This window comes from Dipodomys ordii, unplaced genomic scaffold, assembly GCF_000151885.1.
Source record: "Dipodomys ordii isolate 6190 unplaced genomic scaffold, Dord_2.0 Scaffold102, whole genome shotgun sequence".
Taxonomy (NCBI): domain Eukaryota; kingdom Metazoa; phylum Chordata; class Mammalia; order Rodentia; family Heteromyidae; genus Dipodomys; species Dipodomys ordii.
The window spans coordinates 2,715,088-2,742,080 of record NW_012267318.1 but is presented as its reverse complement, the minus strand read 5'-3'; the positions used below and the strand labels follow the sequence as shown (position 1 = coordinate 2,742,080).

At 38.7% G+C, this 26,993-nt stretch overlaps 1 protein-coding gene across 2 annotated transcripts in view; it reads right to left on the bottom strand.

The window, feature by feature from the left end:
* Mtus2 (microtubule associated tumor suppressor candidate 2) overlaps positions 1-26,993 on the bottom strand; it is a 367,362-nt gene that overhangs the window by 291,764 nt on the left and 48,605 nt on the right. Inside the window, exon 3 of one of the 2 annotated variants that reach the window (XM_013027287.1) lies at positions 26,374-26,571. In XM_013027287.1, the coding sequence (XP_012882741.1) occupies positions 26,374-26,571 (198 nt within the window). The remainder of the gene's footprint in view (positions 1-26,373; positions 26,572-26,993) is intronic. The other variant, XM_013027288.1, reaches the window with a different exon arrangement.

The window sequence follows — 26,993 nt, the reverse complement described above, 5'->3', positions numbered from 1 at the left end:
GTTTCTTCTGGAGCTAAACCATGCAGCCACCACAGCATGTATAAACTCTAACTTTCTATCTCCATTTTTTGCACAAGTAGCAGCAATTGAATAACATGTTGGTGCAAGTTTCTTTTTTCCATTTCATAAAGTTTCAGTCTTATTTTTTGGTGCTAGTACTGGGTCTTGAATTCAGGATTTTTGGTTCACTTTCATGTGACTTTTTTGCTCAAGCCTACTACTTGAGACAGATCTACTTCTAGCATTTTGCTGGTCAATGGAGATAAGACTCTTGTGGACTCTTCTGAATGGGCTAGCTTCAAACCTTAATCTTCAGATCTCAGTCTCTTAATTAGCTAGAATTATAGTATGAGCCACCAGTATCCACTTAAGAATGTTTCTTTACAAATATTCCACATTTATATGCAAGGGGCTACTTCATTTTTTTGGCCCAACCATAATTTAACTAGTCCTCTAATGAACACTTAGTCTGTTTAGTGATACCATTATTGTATAGTGAATAACTTTGTGTAAGTGTCAGGCTGCACAGACATGATTTATATCTATAGAATAAATATCTCAGAGAGAAATTGCCTTGTTAAAGGTAGTATGAATTTTAAATTTTAATGGGGATTTCCACATTCTCCTGAATGAAATTACAACAGTTTGTCGTTCCACAGAAAATAGTCTCCTCACACTTTTGTCAACCCAGCACACCATTCAACTTTTCTTTTTAATATATGTTTATCAAAAAAAATCCAAATGCTCATACACTTTCTTAGGGAAGTGCTGGCATTTTGTTCCAAGTACTGTCAATTTCATCACATGACATGACTTCTAAAAGGGGCTTTTATCAAAAGTCTTTTCTGAACACATACAGGTTTTGCTCTTTTTTGCTCTATCAATTCTTTTCTACAGCCTTCTTTCATCTTTAATTTTTGCAAGAATGTTGTTGAGATTGTTCTTGCCTCCCTTTGATCTCTACTGACAGAATGAGCTGAATTTAAGAACAGAGGGAACTGCAAGACACACCATCCCCAAGGGGACCAAGCCATCTGCAAGAGATGAAGGCACCTCCACTGCCTACAGGGACGGAAACTCCTGTTCAGCTCCCTGAACTACACGTCAGTTAGCCTTCTTTGTCTCCTCCTTCTTTTAAAGATGTGTTTTATTTCCACCTTCACCTTTTCCTTCTTACTTCAGTTCCTATGCTTAGAAAATATAAGTGAACAAACACTTTTAAAACTCCACTTGTTACCGTTAAAGAGAGTGATTTTGGCTTTTATCTTTCCTTTTTTTAAACAATAGTCTCATACATACCAGTTTGATTTTTTCCATTTAGTAATCATTTCTTTGTGAATAAGTATGCATCTCATAAGTATACATGTCAGGGTCCATTTTTGATGGTTTCATGTTATTCAATTATATGGGTATTCAGACTCTGCTATTCTAACAAGCACTAAGGAGTCTTGTTTAGATTCATTTGTTCAATTACATTTTCAAAATAATTTCTTAAATGAATTTCTTGGGTGGGGAATTATTCATGACAGTAAAAGTTTTCTTTTAGAATATTACCAATATGTCTTTCTAAAATATTGTGACAATTTGTGAATTTCCCCTCAGTGTATAATGTTTCCTGCCCAGACACTAAAACTCTATGTATTACCTACCATTCTTTTCAAACCCCATCAAATATGAGAGGAAAATATCATGTCTAATTTGTTTTATATACATATAATTATGTATTATAAAATAAGTACTTATATGTTATATCATATATTTATAGTATTTATATATTATATATTAATTCTAATAAATAATATAGAAAATAAAACATACAAAAAGTAAAAATTTATAAGATAAATATATAATAAAATGTATGTTTTAAATATTATAACATTTGTTTAAAATATTGTTTGTTGAACCCTGGCTTTACTTTTCTGGTAACTGTATATTTCTGTCCCATTTTTTTTATTATGAAAATACCATTCAGAGAGGTTACAATTACATGGACAAGGTAATGAGTGCATTTCTTTTCAAGCATTGTTCTGTCCCATTTTTGCTACTGAACATGTGTATATATACATATATATATAGCTTTATATGTAATATATATAGTATGTAATATATATATATATATATATATATTATAATACATGTACTTTTTTGTCAGCTGTGGGGCTTGAACTCTGGGCCTGGGCACTGTTCCTCAGTTCTTCAACTCAAGGCTAGTGCTATACCACTTAAGCCACAGCGCCACTTCCAGTGTTCTGGTGGTTAATTGGAGATAAGAGTCTCATGGACTGTCTTGCCTGGGCTGGTTTTGAACTGTGATCATCAGATCTCAGCCTCCTGAGTAGCTAGGATTACAGGCATGGGTCACCAGCGCCTGGCTAATATACATACTTTTTAAAACTAATTTGTAAGAGCTCTTTACATGTGAGGTAGAGTAATTAATTCTGTTGACTTGTCTGAGCCTTAAGATGCAGAGATATAAGACACAGCATTATTTCATGGTGTGTCTATAGGGTGTTTCTAGAAGAGATTAGCATTTGAATTTCTAGATGAATACAGAATATCTGCTCCCCCTGCCACTTTATGGGTGAGTATCACCCACCCAATGAGGGCCTGACTAGCACAAAATGGATGAAAAAGATGAAAAGTGCCGTTGGCTTTTGCCTGAGCACTTGTCCCATAGCATCCAAGTCCTGCCCATAACGCTCCTGCTTCTCAGACCTTCAGAGCTGGACTTGCATCTACACCATTTGCTCTATGGCTCCCAGGTCTTCAAACTATACCATTTGCATTTATACCCGAGGTGGGACTTCTCAGTGTACAATTGTGTAAGTCAATATCCTCTGTGTGTGTGTGTGTGTGTGTGTGTTGGTACTGCAGCTTGAACGTGAGTCTCACACTCTTGTTTGGCTTTTCTACAAGGCTTGTGCTTTAGCACTTGAGTCATACCTCAGCTTTGCCTTTCTGCTGGTTAATTAAAGATAAGAGTATCAAAAATGTTCTTCTCCAGCTGGTTTGAGCCATTGTCCTCAGATCTCAGCCTCCTGAGTAGGTAGGATTACAGGCCTGAGCCACCAGTGCATGGCTTGATTTATCTTCCAATAAAACTCCTTTAATATATAGCTCACTGATTCTGTTTATCTGAGGGAATCCTGGCTGATACTTTAGTAATGATAATCATTATCCACAAAGGTTACATAAGTTTCCCACTTTTTTGTGTGCCTATCAGTTTTAAAATTTTATTCTCATTGAAAATATTAATAATAACTTTTTTCTTTTTGTGTATATTGAAATCGCTGGGATGTTCTTTAATTCTTTTCCTTTATATTTTTGTCTTTTTTGCTTGGAAGGTCTATATTTTTGGTTTTATGTTTATATTCAGTAATCATTTTGAAGTCATTTATTTATTTAATTATTATTAATAAGATTTTTCATTGTGAAAATACCGTAGAGAGGGGTTACAATTACATGAGCAAGGTAATGAGTACATTTCTTATCAAGCATTGCTGCCTCCTCCTTTGTTTCCCCTTCCCATCCCATCCCATCCCTCCTCACCTCCCCACCAAAGCTGTAAAGTTCATTTTTCGACATAGTATTGTATAATAAAAAGGAGATCTATAGCTTCTTTCTTTCATATTATACTTATTTAAAAATCTGATTTTCAGAAACAGTGGGACAAAGGGTGAACTAATTCAGCAACGATACTCATAGACACTACGTTGGAAATGAACTTTACAAATTGGGGAGGAGGGGGTCAGAAGGGGAAAAATGGAAAAAATGAGGGAGCTCAACACTGTTCAAAAAGAAATGTACTCATTACCTTACTTATGTATCTGTAAACCCTCTGTACATCACCTTTACAATAAAAAATTCTGTTTTTTTCCATGTTAAATGTGTGATTCGGACATAAATGTAAATATATATATATATGTGTACACACATATATAAATGAAGAAACAGATTATGATAAGCTTATTTCTTTCATTCCATTGAGATGCATGTTTATATTTTCTTTTCTTTTTTTTTATTGATCATAGGGCTTGAACTCTGGGCCTGGGCACTGTCCCTCAGCTCTTCAGCCCGAGGTTCGAACTCTACCATTGGAGTCATAGCACCACTTCTGATTTTCTGGTGGTCAATTGGAGATAAGAGTCACATGGAGTTTCCTGCCTGGGCTGGCTTTGAACCATGATCCTCAGATCTCAGCATTCTGAGTAGCTAGGATTACAGACATGAGCTACCGGCACCCAGCATTTTTATCATTTTAATGTTATATTTTAAACTAGCCAGGCAGATGTCCCTTAATTTTAATTTCCCATTCTTTCTGATTTTTATCCATTCACAAAGGAAAGTATTAGAATCCTTTGCCTCAATCTAACAGGGCATGGCTTGTATTGTAATCATCTTATCCTTGAGGATACTATAAAGGGATCCTCTTGTTTACAATGTTTCATCTTTCCCTACAGAAACAGGACATACATTTTCATGAAATCAAATATTCTTTTGCATTCATGTAATTTCCTTCGCAGATGCTCTCCATTGTTGAGGTTAATTTTTGGATCTTTGTTTCTCTGCTGCTGTTATTTGAGACTTCTTTTCTCATCTTAATTTTTGAAACATTTTAACAGCTAAAGAATACTCCTCTTATTTTTTATTTTCTTCTGAATGTTGCAGCTATACTCCTTACTTATTGGTTCTCAAAAGAAAACAATTTTTTAAAATTTTCCACTGGTAGTATCTTATATCAAAATTTCCTTCCCTTATAGTGCTCACAGAACAGGCCTTTTTCATGTTCTCTTGACTTTGGACAGTATGTTGAAAATGACAGAAATTAATAGTTATGAAGGTGGATTTCCTTGTCTCATGTCCATCCCATAGATATTGATCAGGCCATTCCAACCTTGCAGGCATGACCTGACCATCTTTTGGCATTTGTTAATTGCTTGTCTTTATGAATTTATTTCATATCCTGGGACTGTAACTACACATAGAATTTCTAGGATACAGTTTACACAGGCATATGCTTAAAAACTAGCTGAGCCACTGGCAAGCCGAAGGGCACTTGGTGGTATCAGACTAGGTTAATTATAGTTTATAGTTTAGTTATATGATGCAAGTCAGAGTGCATGGGAGAGAAATAAAGCCAAATAAATCAGAAATTAATTAATAATAAATGTATTACTTCCTGTGTTAGCTTTTTATTTCAGTAACCTAATCTCATAATCTCTCCATATCAAGCTTACCAGTTATAAAACCAAATTATCCTTTTAAAGTTACTGAATTGCATAGAAGAGATTTTTATTTTTCAGAATATCATTACAAGAATATAGTAAAACTTTTGGTTATACTTGATTCCAATTTTGAAATTCATTACACTAGATCTCTAATTTTAAGCATATAATAAGCCACTTATAAATTTTCTTTTTGTATGAAAAACAAAAGAAACCAACATAACCTTACTGAAATTTAGGGAGTTTTTGAAATAATTTTTTAGAAGTCATTCTTTAGTTAAATTGGTTTGATGTATATTCAAATACTGAAGACTCAGGATTTTATCCTGTTAAACACAAACCTACTATATATATACCTAGGCTATATGCTGTGTTTATGTAGTGTATACACATGTATGTCTATGGCAGACTCTATTACTCATTGGTTATAATAAATGGAACAACATGATATTAAATTAAACAAGTTAAAATAAAAAGTAAACAGATGTAGAAAGCTATTGCTGATGTAAGGTGGCATACTCAATAACAGTAAACATTTTACATAAAGAGAACATGCTGAACTAATGAGTAAAAGTATAATATATTGGTGGAAATGTGGCTTAATAGTGGACCTTCTGCCTAGAAACTTTGAGACCCTGTGTTCAAACACCAGTACCTCCAAATTTTTAAAGGAATTATAGTGAATTCTTAAACTAATAGCAATTCTTTCTTTCTGTCTTCTTTTTTTGTTCTTTTTGTACTGGTACTAGAGCTTGAACTCACGGTCTCACTCTCTTTCTTCGCTTTTATTCACTGAAGGCTTGCATTCAACCACTTGAGCAATACCTCCACATAGAGCATTTTGCTGGCTAGTTGGAGACAAAAGTTTCTCAAAATTATCTACTCAGTCTAGCTTCAAATAAGTATCCACAGATCTCAGCTTTCTAAGAGGAAGAGTAGCTAAGAGTACAGATGTGAGGTACCAGTACCTCATCAAGTTCCTGCCAACACATAATTGTGCTGCACTTTTACACAACCAGCAGCACCTGAAAGTACTCATAGTACTAAGACTTTACAATGACTACCATGTCACTGTGTGGTAGGAAAGTTCTACAACTCATCCAAGACAGAAACATGATTATGTGGTAATCAATGAACAATCAAGAACTTCAATTTCCTTAAACAGAAAAATACAGTATTTGTATGTCCTAAGAACACAGTCATGCAGTTATGCAATTACTGCTTTTCCTGACAATACCATATTCCAGAAAACAAAACACCATATAAAATGTACATGCCTTTTCTCTTTTTTGTCAGTCATAGGGCTTAAACTCAGGGCCTGAGCACTGTCCCTCAGCTTTTTTTGTTCAAGGCTATTGACCACTTTGAACCAACCAAGTAGCCACAGTACTACTTCTTGTTTTCTGGTGTTTAACTGGAGATAATAATCTCATGGACTTTTACTCTGGGGCTGGCTTCAAGCTACAATCTTCAGATCTTATCCTCCTGAGTATTTAGGATTACAGGCATGAGCCACCAGTACCTGGCTAATTTGTATGTCTTTCGATTGTGATTTGTGTGTGTGTGCTGGGACTAGAGTTTGAACTCAGGGCCTAGGTACTGTCCCTAGGCTTTTGTGTTCAAGGCTAGTGTTCTACCATGTGAATCACAGCTCTACTTCTGGCTCTTTATGGGTTAATTGAAAGTAAGAGTATCATGGACTTTCTTGCCCAGACACCTTTACACCATGATCCTCAGATCTCAGCCTTCTGAATAGTTAGCATTACAAATGTGAGCCACCAGCACCCAACTCTGGTTGTGATTTTTAAAAATATGTGACATACAGGAGTCTTTTCTGAAAGTTTCTGAATGAAAAGATGACAAGGGGCACCCTCACATTCTAGCAGTATGGGAACCTCTTTCTTCTTCTTCTTCAAGAGCCCCAGAACCAGAGATCTGAGATCCATGAAGCCATATCAGAATCCACCATCTTATCTCTTTGCTTCACAGAGAAGACATTGGGTGTCAACAAGGGTTATGAGATTTGTCCAGGCTCACAGTCTTGGCCAGTACTTTGATGCTGGCTGGCTCTCTTAGCCGCCATTCCATCCACCTCACTGTCTCTTTACAATCTTGCTGATTTTAATTCTTGGAACGTGCCCCCCCCCTTCTCTCCAGGAACTGCTAACCCAGAGCCTTAGCCTTAAATGTCTGTTAACACACACACACACACACACACACACACACACACACGTGTGTGTGTGTGTGTATAGAGAGAGAATATAAGATACATAGACAGAGACATTTATGTATATGTACATAGATAATCAGCAAAGGGAGTATCACGTTAAACAGATTCTCATGCCTGTCAGTTTATGTTGCAAGGACTCCATGAAGAGAATGTCCTATGGAAACTTCCTCCAATAAATCCAGAGCTATATTTAGTTTCCCTCACCCTGGTGTTTATCATGGGATGATATGCCACTAGATCCTTGGTAATAAATGTTCTTAGCTGTCTTGTTTTATGGAATGATGGTCCAGCACCAACTTCCTGTGATGTAATAAGCATTCCCAGAAGAACCATACAGCCAAAGACACTTGAAGGATCTCAGTGCAGACCATAGAGGGTAACCAAGGGATGTAAAATACTCTCCAAAGACCTTTCTGGAATCTTTCAGGTTGCCAGCCTCCAGCCAGCACATACATCTTTTCTACTTGTCATGCACTTTCAGTGTCAATGCTGGACACAAACAAATAGTGCCTGCCTAAAACATCAGGTCCTCCCTGACCTTCCATCTAATTAACCAATTTCTGCAGAGAAGACCACTGTGACAGTGTCCATCCAGGCTCATTTGCCTTCAGCAGGAAGCCTGATTGGTGGCAACAGAAGTCTCCTACCTCATCACCAGCTTTAGAGGAAGCATAACTCCCACTATGGCACCTGAGAAATGTCATTTTTCATTTTCTAATCAGCATCAGAAGGTATTGGCAGTTGATGGTTGTGGCTGTCTAGTGTGCCAGCTCCTGGTCATACCTGGTTTCTACTAAATAGTGCTAGGAAGAGGATTACAGCCTAGGCTTTCTGTCACAGTGGGTGTGGTAGAAGGCCCAAAGATAATTGCTTCCTTACGATAAATAGAATCAAAGATTTGTCCCATAGTATCCACTGGGAAATGCACAATGGTATAGTATTCCCATAGAAAGTATAGCAAGGCACTGGTGGCTCACGCCTGTAATCCTAGCTACTCAGGAAGCTGAGATCTGAGGACCACGGTTCAAAGCCAGCCCAGGAAGGAAAGTCTGTGAGACTCTTATCTCCAATAAACCACCCGAAAACAGGAAGTGGCATTGTGGCTCAAGTGGTAGAGCGCTTGCCTTGAGCTGAGTAGCTGAGGGATAGTGCCCAAGCCCAGAGTTCAAGCCCCACGACTGACAAAAAATAAAAAATAGCAAGTACATACTTTCTTCCTCAGGTCTTCCTTATTTTTTAAATAATCTCTGGATGACTTTAAATACCTCATGCAATAAAAACAGTTGCTTTACTGGATTATTTGTAGAACAATGGACAAGAGAGAAATACCTACACATGTTTTATACAAACACATTGCTTCCTAAATATTGATTTTGATCTGAGGTAGGTTGGATATGGAGATATAAAACTTGAAGATGCAGAGGACTGATTGTATTTGGCAAGAATGAATGGTGGGGACAGAGAGATTCCATCTTAGCATTGGGCAAGCCTGTCATAAATGTGAATGATTACACACTTACATCCAATGCATGGATTGTGATGGAGGATCCCCACATACTCACACTGTCACAGTCTGCAACCAACCCTAACAACCCAGGAGAGTGACTGAGGTGAGTGCTGACATACTCAACAAAACTCTGAGCTGCTAGAAGTTGAAGAGGCCAGCAGGTCACCCTCTCCCACAGTTGGGAACATTTCCACATGCTGGAGTAAGTGGGACTGGGGTCCTGAGCTTCGTCAGAACAGATGCTTTACCAATGTTCCTACAGGTGGCAACAGGCAGGAAGATGGGAAATGCAATGGTTACAGTACCTACCTTCCTGTTGGACGAATCCATTTCTCATGGCCTTGCACTTATATTAACAAGCTACACAAAAAAAGGATTGCAAAATACCTCATTCCTTCTCATGAAATCTGGGCATACACAGAGAAAACCAAAAGAAATGGAGGGAGAAGGAAGGAAGGAGGAAGGAAGGAAAGAAGGAAGAAAAAAGGGGGAGGAAGGGAGAAAAGATAGAGAGGGAGGAATAAAAAGGTATCATGGGCTTGGGTAAAGAAATACCCTTGTGTGGAAAGGAAAATAAAGAGAGAATTTGGAAGAAGTAACCATACTTGGCAACTGTGAAGATGCTCAATACTTAGTAGATAAACAGAACAGAGGCTAGAGACTGTGACCTAAGGAAGCAATATCTCACTGGCTTAGCTACACTGGGAGGAGATTTTCACCGGTTCTTGGGGAGGAAGAATTATATATTTCAAAACCTACCACTTATCTGAATTTGTTGCTTACATTCAGGTTAAAAATAACACAGGGTAAATAATTTTAATTCCATCTTTTCTCAGTGAATCCTTATTACCATCCTAAGTCCTGAACTGCCTGACAAGCAGCTAACTGAGCAGAATCCCAAACTACTCTTCACTGCAGGGATGATGAGGCTGGCAGGCGAGGCTCAGAGACAGATATGTGGCAGGAATTTCACATTTCATTTATATGTCAGGGTGCTCCAAGTTAACATTGCACATTTCACAAATATGTACACACCCTCGCAGAAAACACTTAGTGATAGCCCTGTTATACCTGTTGATCTGGTGAATATGCTCTGTGACAGTTATCTGGGCAATAAGAAGAAACATATATTTGCTGTCATTCACATGAACCTTTACAAGCATTTATATTGGGGAAATTCATTTAACCAATAAAGAAGATGAAGCACTGCTGGTTGCTGGTGTCCTGAGTGACTATATTCCTAGTCACTCAGGAGGCTGAGATCTAAGGATTGCAGTTTGAAGCCAGCTAGGTCAGGAAAGTCTATGTGAGACTCTCATCTTTAATTAACCATGAAAAACCCAGAAGTGGAATTATGGTTCAAGTGGTTGAGCACTGGCCTTCAGCAAAAAAAAAAAAAAAGCTAAGGGACAGCACCCAGGCTCTGAGTTTAAGCGGTAGAATCTACACAAAGAAAAGAAATAAATAAAAGAACCTGAAGCACAAAAAAAAATCAGTTTGTCTATGGCCATATAGTTAATGAGCATTCAAGCTGAGGTTGAGACCCAGCTACTAGTATAGCTGTCCTTCCTTATATGACTTACTATCTTGCTCACTTAAAAGGAGCAAGGAGTGGAAACCAATATAAAGTTCTTATATATTTATGGAGGGTGCATTAGACACAAAAACATCAGTGACATATCATATTCACTGCATGCAATTTTCCAAATATTTAAATTAGTCACTTTTTTTCAGGACTTCTTCAAGAGGGCTAATGCTCTTAGTGTTTAGGGAGGCTGGATTTGGGTTACCTGGAGAATGTGGATGATAGACAGACAGCTGGATCAAACACATCCTGACACCATGGCAGAAAAGTTTGCAAACTTCCCATGGGATATGTCACTTTCAAGCTAGAAAGTTATCATACTTCACTAGGTACAATATTAGGTGTCTACTGGTTGAATAGGCTTATGAATGCACTTACAGCACTAACAGAACCTAGAGGTCTTAAGCATGAATATTTCATTTCAGCTGGTGGTACATATTAGCAGAGAAAAGCCTGTGTCACTTCTTCTGTATTTATGCTTCTCTCGTGTGTCTTATTTCCCATTCAGGCTGCTCTTGTTTAAGAATATTCAGTATGGCGGGGGCTGGGAAGGTGGCTCAGTGGTAGAGCGCTTGCCTTGAGCTGAAGAGCTGAGGGACAGCGCCCAGGCCCAGAGTTCAGGCCCCACAACCAGACCCAAAAAATAATATTCAGTATGGGGCTGGGAAGGTAGCTCAGTGGTAGAGCGCTTGCCTTGCATGCATGAGGCCCTGGGTTCGATTCCTCAGCACCACATAAGCAAAAAGAAAAAGGTGGAAGTGGAGCTGTGCCTCAAGTGGTAGAGCGCTAGGCTTGAGCTGAAGAGCTGAGGGACAGCGCCCAGGCCCAGAGTTCAGGCCCCATGACCGGACCCCCCGCCTCCCCAAAAAATAATATTCAGTATGAGGTACCAAATGTGATTTAATAGCTATCACATCTGCAGAGCAAATTCAGGTAGTAAGGTGTATATTTTACTGGCAAGTTTTTGATTCACCTGTAAGAATCCATTAAAGACTTTTTTTTCTATTTAAATGGTATTTTAACAGTAGTCTAGCATTTCCCTTAATTGAAAACACAAATTTCTACATCCCAGGAGAACAAAAAAAAAAAAAAACACTTTTAGTTCATACTTACCTTGGGCTCTTTCTGCTGTGTCTTTGCCTTGTGGCAGGCAGGGTAGGATAGTGGCTAGGTAAGAAATCATCAGAAAGCCAGAAAGAACAGAAGGAATATTGGTGAAAGGAATCTTCACTGTTTCCCATCATACATATCTTACCATCTGGACCTCACACTTCCCATCTTTCCTTAGACCTATGATATTTCTCTTTCCTCAGACCTATGATATTTCTCTTTCCTTAGACCTATGATATTTCTCTTTCCTCCCTGCCTTTCCCTTCTTGTTTGGATATTTCCAACTCTGTCTATAGAGAGTTGGAATTAAGTTACTACGTTTATACTACGTTTATAATCCAAGAAAGCATCTTTAACACGATGTTCAGTTGCATTTACTATGCTGTCCCCAATCATTTTGGATGATTTATTCCATCTTTTATGATCAGTGTTATGAAATTATCAAACCACCAGCAAAGAATAGAAGCAGAGTCTGTGGTTTTAGAGAGGACTTCCAAGCTTTTAAACACTACATAAATAGTTCATAAAAAATGACATCAAAAATGACATCTTCATTAGCTCTGTGCCATCAAGCCAAGATCTTAAAAGTCTTTGGGGATTCCTTCATGTGGAGGAAGAAACACTTGTCATTATGAATCTTAAAAGACATTATAATCAGGAGTATCACCATGTCGTTTAGAAAACCCAGAGTGACAATGAGGTCTAGAATCAGGCTGTGCAGTAGAGCAGCCACTAGTCACAGGTGGCCATTTCAATGCAAAGCCATTAAAATGAGAGGAGGGAGGACTTGTGTCCTCCGTTTACAGCAGCCATTTCAATGCTCAGTAGCCTGTGTGACCAGCCATTACTGTGCTGAGAGCCCAGATTGTACATATCATCTTCACAGAAGGGCTTGGATTGAGCTGGTCTAGAGATACATAGGGGCCCCTATTATAATTCAGCAAGTAATTATACTTGTCATAAAAAGATAATTAAGAATTTAAACTTCAGAAGAGAATTTTCCCTCTGACTATGGTGACCAAGGACATATTGGTCATAAAGCCAGTGGTTTCCAATTGTACTCTGTGGAGTTCCTTCTGGACTGGTACAGCTAGGTGGCCCGGGGATACGGAAAGGCGCTCAGGGCTCCTCCCAAGCAGCACCTTCACTGGCATGCAGGTACTCCACATTTAACATCACTTTCATTCAAAGCTCCTGGGAAGCATTATATATTCACTCTGACTTTTAACTGCTCTAACTTACTGTCCAATGGAGGGAATCACTGGAAAGATGTGTGATCTGCCACATAGTTAGACAGAGGCCTTAAAAGTGGTTATAGTTTCCTCTATAACCTCATGCTCTCCGATCTCAGGTGGGCTCCCTGTGCAACTCTGCAATTCTCCTATTCACTTTAATGACTTGAACTGCATTGCTCAAAGCTATCATTCTCCACCTTTCTACTTAATGCAATCCCATACACAAATCTATCACAATTGCTCTTTGTAACCACCCCACTTCTTAATGACCCGGGACAAAGGAGGCCACACAATGCAAACTTCTGCTCTTTTCCTTCTGTCCAAAATTTCTTACACTCATCCCGCCTTCAGAGCTGCCTGCTCCTCTTGCGTATTTGATTTCCCTCCCTCCTGTTTGCTCTAGTAACTGCTCCATCTACTGTTCTCATTTGCATCTTCAGTTTCCTTCTTCCTACGTGATTTTACCTTAGAACATAAGCCTTGAGAGCCTTGCTTTAAAAAATTGAAGAACATCTGTTGAGTAGCAAACAAAAAAACTGCTGAGCAAAACATAGCTTTCCCTACTACTCTAAGGTCTTGTTTCCTCTAACAAGCATCTCAACTGTAGTTTGCATACTCCACTTTACCTTCCTTACCCCCTTGAAACTTGATTTTTGTATCTGTCAATCTATCTATCAATCTATCAATCAATCTATCTATCTATCTCTGTCTACCTATTTTTATTTTGTGCCAGTACTGGGACTTGAATTCAGGGCCTGCGTGCTGTCCTTTGAGCTTTTTTCACTCAAGGCTAACATTCTATCACTTGAGTCACTCTCCATTTCTTCTTTGCTTTCTAGTTAATTGGAAATAAGAGTTTTACAGACTTTCCTGCTCAAGCTGGCTTTGAACCTTGTCCCTCAGGTTTCAGTCACCTAAGTAGTTAGGATTACAGGCATGAGCCACCAGTGCCTGGTAGCTTTTATATATTTTGTTCAAACTCAGTTCAAACCTACCAGCATCCACCTAATCATTTAGTCTGCAGTTTCATTTTTCTCATCCTTCCTCTCTGTCTGTTCTAGTCCTGAGCTAGTGATCCAAGAAGTATAAAATTAGGAGTGGACAGGATCAAGGAGGTAATTTTCAAATATCACAAAACTGCATTTTATGGAGAAATGCTAAGGCAGTAAAACTTTAGCATTCTCTGTTAGTGTTTTGAAATTATCTCATTATGATGAGGAAAAAATGAAAAAGTTATATCTGGCTCAGATGGGAAGCATCTCTAATTCTGGCAGGACTAAGATCTCTGATACCAAGTTTCTCCAGTTTAAAGTACTTTTTATCATTATCATATATTAATTTCCTTCTAATACAATTCTGATTATTACTCAGTGAAGACTTTGGTGGTTGCATATGTTTTACACTCATTTCTCACTTATCTCTCACTCATAAAGTGAGAGAATCTTAACTTTTTGAGTGCCAATCCCTTCCAGCTTCCTTCCTTCCTTCCTTCCTTCCTTGCCTCCCTCCCTCCCTTCTTTCCTTTTTTCTCTCCCTCCCTCCCTCCCTCCCTCTCTCCTTACTTTCTTTGTCTGTCTCTCTCTCTTTCTCTGTCTCTTTCTTTCTTATACAAGTACAGAGGCCTGGGTGCTGTCCCTTAGTCTTCACTCAAGGCTGGTACTTCAGCACTTGAGCCATACTTCCATTTCTGGCTTTTGGGTGATTAAATGAAAGTAAGACTTTCATGCAGGGAACAACAAAATGGTGAGACAAGGGACAAAGGGGGAACCTAAGCAACAGCAATACTCACAAGACAATCTGTTGGAAATTATCTGAACAATGTGTGGGGGGATTGGGGAGGAGGGAGGGAGAAAAATGGGGGAGGGGTAACATGTTAGACAAGAAATGTAATCACTACCTTACTTATGTAACTGTAACCTCTCTGTACATCATCTTGACTATAAAATTAAAATTATAGAGTTTCATGGACTTTCCTTCTGGGGATGGCTTGGAACTGAAATAATCAGATCTAAGCCTTCTGTGTATCTAGGATTATTTCAGTTCCAAGCCATCCCCAGAAGGAAAGTCCATGAAACTCTATAATTTTAATTTTATAGTCAAGATGATGTACATAAGTCCATAAGCTGGTTCCAGTGGCTCATGCTTGTTTATTTGTGCCAGTATTGGGGCATGAATTCAGGACCTTGTGTTCTCACTTGGCTGCTTTGCTCAAGGCAGGAGCTCTATCACTTGAGCCACACCTCCATGTCTGGCTTTTTGCTGGTTAGTTTGAGATAAGAATCTCATGCAGTGTTTATCTACCTGGGTTGACTTTGAACTGCAATCCTCACATTTCAGCCTCCTGAATAACTGGATTACAGGTGTAAGCTACCAGATCCTCAGCACTCCCAACTTTATTATAAATACCTGAGTTAGTTAACTTTTCTTTTTTTTTCTTTTTATTGTGAAAATACTGTACAGAGGGGTTACAATTACATGGGCAAGATAATGAGTACATTTCTTATCAAGCATTGTAGCTTCCTCCTTTGTTTCCCCTTCCCATCCCTTCCCATTCTCCCTCCCCGGCCCCCCCTCCAATCCTCCCCTTCCCCCCACCCCCACCCCCCACCACCAAAGTTGTAAAGTTCGTTTCATCACCATGCACAAACACCTAAGATAAAATGACTTAAAATAAGGTAATGAGTAAGGTATGGTAAGATCACACCTGTAATTCCAGCACTTGGGAAATGGAGACAAGAGTGAATCTTGTCTGTGTCATATAGCAATTTCAAGACTAGCTAATGAGACTGTATGTGTAAAACAAAACCAAGAAAAGCTTGTGGCTGAGCATATATATAAGTTAGTGGTAGAATGCTTGCCTAGCAAGTATAAATAAGGCACTGGTTTTTATCCCCAGAACTGCAAAAGGAAAAATAAGGAAGAAAGGTTTATTTGGGGTCAGCATTTCAATCTATAGTTGATCTGTGCCTGTGGGCTTGTGGAGGCATAGTATATCCTGGTGGGAGCTGTGGAGGAGGGAGCGGATCACCTTATAGCAGGCAAGAAACAAAGAAGGAAGAAAGGTCTAGAGTCCCAATACCTCCTTCAAAGGCACATCCTCAATGGCCTAAATTTCTTTCACTAGTGGGCCTCCTAGGCCTCCCTTCCCTCTTCCCTTTCCCCTTCCTCCTCCTCCCCTTCTCCCTCATTCTTCTCCTCTCAAACAAAGAGAATGGAAAATAGCAACACAGACGCAATGTAGAGGGACCCCAGACCTGGGAGTCCAATGTGTGGTTTTATGTAGCTCTCTCTTTTGCTTGACATCTTGCTTCCTTGTTTAAACCCCACTTCTTAGAACATCCACCATCTCCCATCGGCTGGTCACAAACCCTTTAGCACATGGGTCTTTGGGACACTTATCCAAACCACAGCAATACCTGATTCCAATCTCAAAGATCAATCATTCTACTGTGTTACCTAGTTCCAATGCATGTTCTCTATTGCAGGTGTGATATATTTCAGAAATATATCTATTTCTATTTATCTATATGTATTTCCACAGTTCAACAGTATATCCTTTCTTCACTAAACATACTGAATGAGTGATAGAACAGCAAAATATGTCAATCAGAAATGTAATTAAGCCTCTTGAGGGACAATGTGATTTCTATTTGTTTCACTAAGATTATCTGAATCATGGTAGATAAAGGTGAATAAGTATTACTTATCCAATAAAGGAATTCTTTTCTCTAAAAATACTCAGAGGGGCTGGGAAGGTGGCTCAGTGGTAGAGCGCATGCCTTGCATGCCAGAGGCCCTGGGTTTGATTCCTCAGCACCACATAAGCAAAAAGAAAAAAAAAGCCAGAAGTGGCGCTGTGGCTCAAGTGGTAGAGCACTAGCCTTGAGCTGAAGAGCTGAGGGGCAGCGCCCAGGCCCAGAGTTCAGGCCCCATGACCTGACCAAAAAAAAAAAAAATACTCAGAAAAATTATGTTATCCCTTATAAATATGTGTGGAGAAGTGAAGATGAAGAAAAGGAACTGAGCATGTGGGAATCACTGAGAAAATTATCAGCAAGATTCAGTGAAATGATTCTATTTTTTACCTTATGAAGAATACTTTCAATTACACAATTACAGATCCTAGGGAGCTAGATACTTAAATCTATCAGTGACATTTGTTTAAGTTCCTCGTTTATCAAGAAAATTAGAAGCTTATTTTTGTTTTTTTTTTCTCACTCCTCTTTCTGGATTGAGATGTTCGACAAAGTAAACCCTAGTACAATGGAAACTAGTCCTCAGCCAGATGAGAAGCTGTTTGCAGCACTTATGTACTATGAAAGCAAATGTTCCCATCTTTTTCCCAGCAGACACTGGAAAGGCCCAGACATGAAGTCAGAACGAACTCTCAGTTCTATTTTAAGCAGAGGCTTTAAATGCCATCAGCTTAGATTAATGCGCTATGTGTTAGTCACCTTACATAAATATGTTTCACTTAAAGGGAACCCAACTAAATATATTTCCTTAAATGCTAAAGTCCTAAATACCTGGCAGAATCTCTTAGATAAAGAAATCAAAACATGGCATTTCACTACTTTATAAATAAACAACCACAACATATAGCCCCAAAAGCAAAGATTTCCAGGAAAACCAATGCCTCATAAATGACATACATTTTAGCTTAACACTCAGGAAAATTATGAATCATATATGTGAGAGGCAATTATCAAACTGTTGAACTGCAATGGCGATCATTTCTCTGATTTAGATGTTATCACAACCATTCTCTTCTTACTCCCTGGCAGGCATTGTTCATCCAATGCCTATTTTTCCAACTGTGCTTTCTGACCCTCAACCCTAAACTTTTAGTAAGTGGACAATCAATAAAAATGGCCTCGAAAACATTATCATGCCAAACTTTATTCTAAACACTTGGCATAAGATAATTCCATTTAATACTCCCAGTAACCCTCTCAATGGTTTTACATTAATTACTACTACCACTATTATTATATTCTTTTTTTTATTGTGAAAATACCATACAGAGGGGTTACAATTACATGGGCAAGATACATTTCTTATCAAGCATTGTTGCCTCCTCCTTTGTTTTACTACTAGTATTATTTTCTACAAAGAAATAGGCACAGTAAAGTTAACCAAGTTGCCTAAAGTCACAGAGCTTGTAAGTAACTGTGGCTGGGTTGTGAATCAAGGCATTCTGTCTCCAGAGTTTAAGTCCTTCACCACTATCCTGTATCACCTCTTACCAATGGAGAGATAGATGTTGGTCCAAGGGTATAAGGCTTTGTTCAAAGGTCCTATGAAAGCTTCAGCTATGCAGGGTAAATAAGTTCTGGAGCTCTAATATACAGCAATGGGATGATAATTAAAACACTGTGTCATATAGTCATATACTTAAAATTTGCTAAGAGAGCAGGACTTACTTCAGACAGACATAAAAAGTAACTCTGTGGCTCATATTTGCAATCCTCACTACTCAGGAGGCTGAGGTTTGAGCTCAGGCCTCAGTTAAAGCCCCAGTACCAGCACAAAAAAATAAACAACAACAACAAAAAAAACCCACCTCTATGAGGTGCTGGGCATGTGAATGAACATAATCATACTAATCATTCCAACACTTTCTGCATATATCAAAGTAGCACATTATATATTGAAACATATATATATATATATATATATATCATTTAAAATTTTTTCCACTATATTGCAAGAAAATCTGAAGAAAAAGCAAAGGTATCTAAGATCTTGCGAGAGAGCATTAAGTGTAAAATGTGAAACAAAATAAAACAAAAAAATAAGCTACATGCCTGTGACTCATGCCTGAAATCCTAACTACTTAGAAGGCTAACATCTGCAGATCAAGATTTGAAGCCAGCTCAAACAAGAAAGTCCATGAGACTCCTATCACCAATTAATGGCCAAAAAGCCAGAAGTAGGTCTGTGGCTCCAGTGGTAGAGCACTAGCCTTGAGTGAAAAAGCTCAGAAACAGTGCCCAGGCCCTGAGTTCAAGTCCCATTATTGGTACAGAAATAAATAAACAAATGTCAGTTGAGGGAGAAATTAGGATTTTAATCTTTTTAATGGGAATCTTCAGGCATACATCAAAAAAAAAAAAGAAAAGAAAGAAAGAAGCAGTATAGTATGGTCCCCAGGATCCTGGCCCTCAGGATTCCATCATCTAGCTTTAATAATTTCTTAAGTCTTTTTTTATTCCTTCTCCCCATCTTCAGGTTCTTCTTGACTGTAGTATGTTATAGCAAACCCCAAATGTTGTCAACCTCTGAAGCCAGTTGGAATAATAAAACTCAAAGACATAATACAGAATCTCTGAGCCAGTCTGGGGAGGCCCTAGAGTATGAGATCTTTCCTTGCCCTTACATACTCCAAATACATTGTTGTCTTTAATCATGGCCACATTTTTGTTCATGAGTTTTGTGTAGAGCCCTCAAGGGCAGGGATCCTCGAGTTCAGATCATGGAGGCCTGAGCTTAAGCTAATATCCCGGATATGGGGAAAGGGTGCCAGTCTAAGGGAGGAAAAAGCCAAGCAAAACAAGGCTGCTCAACTGGACATTATTTTGACTATAAATAAAAATATGCTTCACAAATTTTCAGTTTATCTTACAACCATAAATGGTCAACTTAAAAATTAAATGAAACAAGTTTACACCCCTCCCATCTCTGAATGGACTTAATCATAGTCTGAGTGTTTGGAAAAATGAAAAGGGAAAGACATCAATAAGGCTTAATCTTCAAGAGGCAAAACCTTCTCTGAAATCTGACCTCACAAGTCACTTTCAGCTCTATTTTCTATGAATAAAAATGACTCCTTCTTTGCCAATGGAACATGAGATAGATTAATGGCTGTTTCTGTAGGAGTTATTAATAATATTTCTTGTCAACTCTGATCTCATTTAAAATGCGTGTCAGACATAGAAAATCAAATGAGCTATGTATGTAAATGTATTTTGTCATATTCATGAGTGTAAACTCTGAGTTAATATTGCAGAAAGTTTTCTTATTAACCTTCATTTTCATTGATTAACCTTCCAAAGAGGCTGATGATTTCCCACTTCAGATTCTTATCCCCAGAACTCAAATCTGATTTAATAATTAAAAGAAGCTCCACTTATTTTAAGTAGTAAAACAAGAAATAAACCTTGAGAATTTAGTAAGAATATCTAACCTTTCCAAATCAAGATATCTAATTGTAAAAGTTTTTAGATTCTCTCAGGAATAGCCTCAATGGTACTTTTAACCTGACTCTTTTAAAGTGAGTCACTACAAGAAAAGAGACAGGTTACTAGGCATTTGTGAAACTATTAGGACACACTACATGATCCTCTAGATCTAAATATAATTTCATTTATATATTATTTTTCTACTCTTATGTAAATTATCTAGACATATCACAATATTAAGATATTAAAAGACCTCAGAACCTATGAAAAGCATAATTATGAATTTCACCAACTATCAAAATATTTGCATAAAATAAAACTGTGTTCCCCAAATAAACTATTCTGAATGCTACCCAAATTTCTCCCTTGTCTGTGTTCCTACATAAGAGAAAACATTTCTACTGGAAGAAAACTTCCCTTAAAATTCTACTATTCTAAACGATGATGTACGTTAGAGCAAGAAACACTAAAATTATTAAGAGACATAGTCCCTCTGCTTAAAGAGGTTTATAATGTGTAGGGGAACAAAGATATAGATATAAGTGCCTACAATAGACAGTATGTGATAAAAATTGGTACAAGAAGTTCCCAGGAAGAACAGATTGCATCGTGTTGACTTTATAAAGATTTGAAATGTACCTGAAGGAGAGCTATGGTAAATGGTAGATGAAAGAGGAATAATCCAGTAATGAATGTCTTAAAAAAAAAACTCAAAGGCAGGAAAGCACAAAGCCCTAAGCCAAAAATGTGAATAACTCTGGTTGGTTACTTGAGGCTGTATATCAAGGAATGATATACCAAAAAAGAGAGAGATTAAGGCCACAGGATAGAGGACCTAGAACATCTAGCAAGGACATAAAGCCAGCAAGCGGTACACCATGGAGCAATCAAAAGAAGTCCAAGGAAAAATTACCCAAAAACACGTGCCCTTTGGGTTAGAGAGTCAAGATGTGTCTGGAAAATAAGTTAGATGAGAGCTAATAAAGATGTCAACAAAGATAATGAGAGGAAAAAAAGGGGACAGAATAAATACCAGAGAGAAAGAATAGACCAGATTTGATTATTAAGCAGAAAACAGGGAAAAAGCAAGTAGGAGGTAATACTCAGTCTGATGTTTCTAGCCTGAGTTGCCAGAAGATAACATATTTCATTAAAAGAGCAACTTTGACAGGAGATATTGATTTATAAAAGAAAATGAAGTTTGGGGATTTTTTTGGTGGTACTTGCCTTTTGCTTGGGCTTGCCTGGGCCTCAATCCTCCTATTTACACTTCCCACTATAGCTGGTCTGCAGATGTGCACTAGCAGGCTCAGCTTTTTCTGCTGAAAGAAGGTCTCATGAACTTCCTTCCTCTAGAACCATGATACTTCCTATCTCAGATTCCAAGTAACTAGAATTACAGGCATGAGCCTTGGAGCCTAGTAAAGAGTTTGGTTATTTTTCCTCTGTTGCTTTTTTTTTTCTTTTTGTCTTGTCCTTTTATTTGTATTTGGGAGGGTAAGTGGGGGGACATAGAAATGGAGGGACAAAGGGTGAACAAATGCAACAGTGGTACGCAGAAGACACTATGTTGAAAATGAACGATAGTATACAACTTGTGGGTGGTGATGGGAGGAAAAACCTGGGAACTGGAAGAGAGCAAGGAAAGGGGTGACAGTGTTCATAAAGAAATGAACTCACTACCTGACTTATGCAACTGTAACTCCTCTGTACATCACCTTTATAATAACCGTTTGAAGTGCTCTGAGTCACCTGGCTGGTGATAATGCAATCAGCCATTTGAAATAGAGGTAAGTAAGTGGTACTAGACAAAGAAAGACCAGGGCTAGAAATATGGATGTAGATATCATGTACAAAGTGCTGACAGCTGACACTAGGTAAGACAACTCAAGATGAACAAACCAGGAGTCATATTCTGAGAGTAAGCAGGGGACCTCAGACTTGTGGCCTCAGGCACTGTGATGAACAGACAGCACACCCAGGAATGGCAACTCTGGATTCAGAGACAGCCTTTCCCCAGAAGATCTATGTCCACCTCTATCTTCCAAAATTCGACCTAGCTTACAGCCCTCTCTGAGAAATCCCCTGTTCACCCACGCTGAAGAACCAGCCTTCACTGAAGGCCCTAAATCTGTGTCATTTTCAGGCTTGTGGAATACTTATCTTTGTATCCTGATTATGCAAATGGAAGTCTCTGCCCACCATCCTAGCTGTATTTTCCTTCTCCCTCACTCTTCTAGTTTCCTATACTGGGAGACGGAAGCAGAGAAACATATTTTTGTTTCTGTAGTAGGAAGACCCTTACTCAGGCAGGCAAGCCCACCTCGTCATCTGGAGTGACAGAACCCACCACAACAAAGTTGTTAATCAAGAAGCAACTTTATTGAGAAGTTCCCTACATGGACCGGCCAGGGCCGCAGCACAGGCTTGGGAGCTGATACTGTGACCCTAAGTGGCCCCCATTCTTTGGTTTTTAAAGGCAAAATCCATGAGGTCGAGCCTGGTCACGTGCAGGTAATCAATGGGATCGTACCACACAAAAGGATTGTACAGTCATACCAGAGCACACACAGGTGGCCGATAGGCGGAGTTTACTGTAAGCAAATGCAAAAGGCAGGGTTTACCATAAGCACATGGTGGTGTTGCCAGTAGGAGCCAGATTACAACCTATCTGTTTTATGGTCAGTCTTTAACTCAATAATCAAGGGTGGGTTAGGCTGTTAAGGGGAGGGGGATCAGATGCATTTTTTTCATTCCCTAAAACAAAGGCAAAGCTCAAAATGGGATCCTACCAGCTGGGGCCCCATCTCAGGGTACACTTCAGTTTCTTTTGCTTTCTTTTCGAAGTTTTGCTTCATGATCTCTGGTCTTAACCCAAAAAGAAAAACGTAATAGTAGTTTAAAAAGAAGAAAAGGAGGAAAAATGGGAAAAGTGCTACAAATGCTGTATTGTTGGGGTTTTTTAAGTATTCTTTTAACTTCTTAAGCACTTAATAATCCAGGCAGTGAATCCTGTATTCAGAATAGAATACACTATGAAATAGAATCCTCTCCATAAATTATTCTGCCCTTGTGTGATATGATCTGTTGTCATTAATGATTAATTCATGAAACCCCAAGTCTTCCTATGTTCCCTCCACATATTCCCCTAAAGTCATACCTTCAAGTCATACCTACCTACCCAATGGGGAAAGTCAACACCTAATTACTGATTGATGTAGCAATCAAGTAAACTTTACGATATGGCATGTTACCAAATCTAAATGCTACAGGGGTTGTTTTTCTTTTTAAGTTTCTATGACCTCAAGCACTTCTTGTATCTTCTACTTTATTTAAAAAGATATACAAGAATTGTTTAAAGTTGAGTTTAAGCCAGAATCTGTTAATCTGGATATGTCTGTCTGTCTATTTGTCCATCCATCCATTTCTCTTGCTGGTATGGTAATTCAACTACAAAGTTTCCTGTTTGTCAGCAGATGCTCTACTACTAAGCCATACCTTCAGTCTTCCTCTTCAAATTAAATAAGAAAAGCTGTGCATCACCAATTAGTGTGATAAGAAGCTTTATTTGATGATTTGAAGGGCCAATCTCACCATCATCAAATGACAAACTTACAAGAGAAGGAGCCACCTGGGCTCTCCAGTTGACACAATGAAGAGAGGGTGCTATGTGGACTCCTCAATAATCAGGAATCTATTTACACATCAGAGATTACTGAAATGCAGCTCTAACTTCATAACAATGAGAACTTTCCAACCTCATAGGATGTTTCATAAATTGACAAATCTCCACTACTCCATAGTTCCTGTTAGGGCTGAATGGCAACCTGGGAGGTAAGTGAAAAGGAGGATTTGACTTGTGGAGCTTCTCAAAACAGCCCTCATCTCAAGATTTGCTTCACCAATGGAAACCAAAGACATTTAAATCATGGCTATGTCTTCCTCAGTTTTAAGAATGACCTACAAAGCTTGGCAAAGTGACTCATGCCGGTAATCCCATCTACTCAAGAGACAGAGATGGAGAGGATAGCAGCTCAAGGCCAGCCTCGGTAAAGTTAGTGAAACCCCATTTCAAACGAAAAAGTGGGCATGGTGATACACCCCTGTCATCTCAGCATAAAGCAGGATTGCATCTAGGCTGGCCTTATATTATAATATGCTGTAGTGAAATGCCTAATTACAGTAGTATTCCTAAAATGATACCCAGTAGGGTGTAATAGTGTGTGCAAAACATCAGTTTTCCAAGAAGAATAAGAAATGAATTCTGACATCACTATGGCCATTTCTATGAGCTGAACCAGCAAAATCTGTCCCTAGGATACGATCCAAGAGCTTCCAGGTTACCTAGGAACTTTATATTTTACTTAATTCCTTTCATCAAAGCATCAGTTCTCCACTCAAGGACAGAAATACAATTTTCCTTGATATTAAATCTAAGAACAATTATAAATGTATGGCCATCAGGTCTCACCCTTAAGTTCAAGTACATGTATGGTTTCATTATGCTTTATTGGTGAATTATACATCTTCTATTTATAGTAGGTGGCAAATACTTAAAAGCCAATTCTCATATACAATTCTGAAAAATAGAAAACAGTTCTGAATGGAGTAACTACATTTTTAATATGAAGTTTCCAACTGAGCATTATTTTCTCTGTGATATCATCCTTGTCCTCCGAGTGTGTTCAGTGGGTTCCTACCTCGTGTTCTTTGAAAAAAAGATGAGGAGTGGCACTTACACATCTGGAATTACTCTGTCCACAACTGTCACACCTTTTAGAACACGTTGTTTGGGAGCACATCTCCAATAACCTTGAAATTATTACTAATTTTTTAAGAAACCAGAAATATAACTCCTTCCTTGGAAAGGCACATGCCATGAGAATTTTTTTCTTTCATACTTTTGTTGCAAAAAAATCCCACTGGGAGTTTTATTACTTAAAATTATGACAAATAATCGACCCTGTATTCAAAATCTTCAGGTATGCTGGTAATCTCTTGCTTTTGGTCAGGTTTTCACTCTACCACTTGAGCATACCTCTACTTCTGGGGTTTTCTAGTTAACTGAAGATGAGATAAGAGTTTCTTGGATTTATCTGCTGGGTTGGCTTCAAACCATGATTTTCAGATCTCAGCCTCCTGAGTAGCTATGATTACAGGTGTGAGCCACTGGTATCCAGCTTATATTCAAAATCTTTAGACTCTAAATGTGGTAATACATATCTGCAAGCATGCACTACACATTTGCAATGGTTCACTGGAGATTTTGAGATGGCAATACTGGGCATCCATAAATACAGTGACATTCTTTAAGTGAAACCTCTGTTGATGGGCAGAGTCTGCTGTCTAACTTTAAGAGATCATGAAAGCAAGGAAAAGATCTTAGAAACCACTCATAAACACATCAAGGTAAAGAAAAAAACATAACACAGTATGGTCAACAATAACCAGGGAGACCAAATTTAGAACAGTAAAGGTAGAGAAGTTCCACACATCATCTCTGCAAAACCAAGAAAAAACTGAAAATGAATACGCTTGGAAAATTGAAAAAAAAAACTCTCCCTCTCTCTTCTAATCTCTTCCAAAGAGCCCTTCACATAGTATTCTCACAATAAAAAAAAATAAAATTAAAAAAAAGAAATCTCAAAGACTTTCATGGCCCTCGGGCCAGTTCCTAATAACCAGCATCTGAGATGTCATGGCTTCAGATCCAGTAGCAATGGCTTTGAACTTGACAAGGCTAAAATGAAATCCGCTCATCAAAGGCTCAGCTGATGGAGCAACCCCAGACCACTGTACCCGTGGCTGTTTGTTACTTCCTCAGAAGGCTAGCAATACAGACCTTCCTTAAGTTACATGTCCCAGGAAACAGACATGGAGAGACTTCCTGTCAGAAGGAAGTCAGACAGACCTGAAGCAGCTCAGCCATGTTTCCTATTTCTCATACCATGTAGTCAATCTTCACAACCTACTATGTGTTTCAGTGATGAGAAATCATTGTGTTTAATCATACCCAAATAATTCACACTTAATGCTCAGTATTTTCATGATATACAATGTGCTAACACCGTTCTTATATGTCTGGGACAAGCAGAAAAGGTCAAAACCTATGTACGTATGACCAGATAAGATGATGTTATGCAAAATGAACCCCAAGATAGGAACACAAGTGGTGTTCTTGCTATTGTTTCCTTTGATTTCTTACCTAGAATCCAGGAAGCAAATGAATTCTGGAGGAAGTCCCTCAATAAGTCTGACACCCGGGTGCCCAGGTGTGCCCCACCCACCAGCCCCACTTACGGGTGACTGGCCGGCTCTGCTCCGGCTGTGTGCTGTCCACAGACTGGGAGCTGGGGACTGAGGAGATGCTGGAGCTGCGGACAAAGCCAAATGCCGCCAGTTTGGCTGCTGGAAGACGTGAGTAGCCAGGAGGACGAAGTCCAGATTTTGGTAGATTGGACTTTGTAACATTGGAACTGGAAGCCTTCTTTATATCTGCTAAAATCAACCAAAAACAAAAAAAAAAAAAGGAGAAGAAGAAGAAATCTCAGTCCATCGCAAGGCAGAAAATGTCACATGCTGTGAATTGCCACTCACCTTCTCATTGACAGATTTAAATTGGTCTTATAAGGTTCCATTCTCTATGTTTGAGAATAAATCATTAAGAGAAAGGTCCTAGCCAAAGCACAGGTGGCTCATGCCTGTAATCCTAATTTCTCAAAACTAAAGGGTAGTTTCCAGGCCCCAGGTCCAGCATGTGTGTGTGTGTGTGTGTGTGTGTGTGTGTGTGTGTGTGTGTGTCAGCATGTGTGTGTGTCAGCATGTGTGTGTGAGAGAGAGAGAGAGAGAGACATACAGACAGACAGACAGACAGAGAAAGAGAGACAGAAAAAGAGAGACAGACAGAGACAGACAGACAG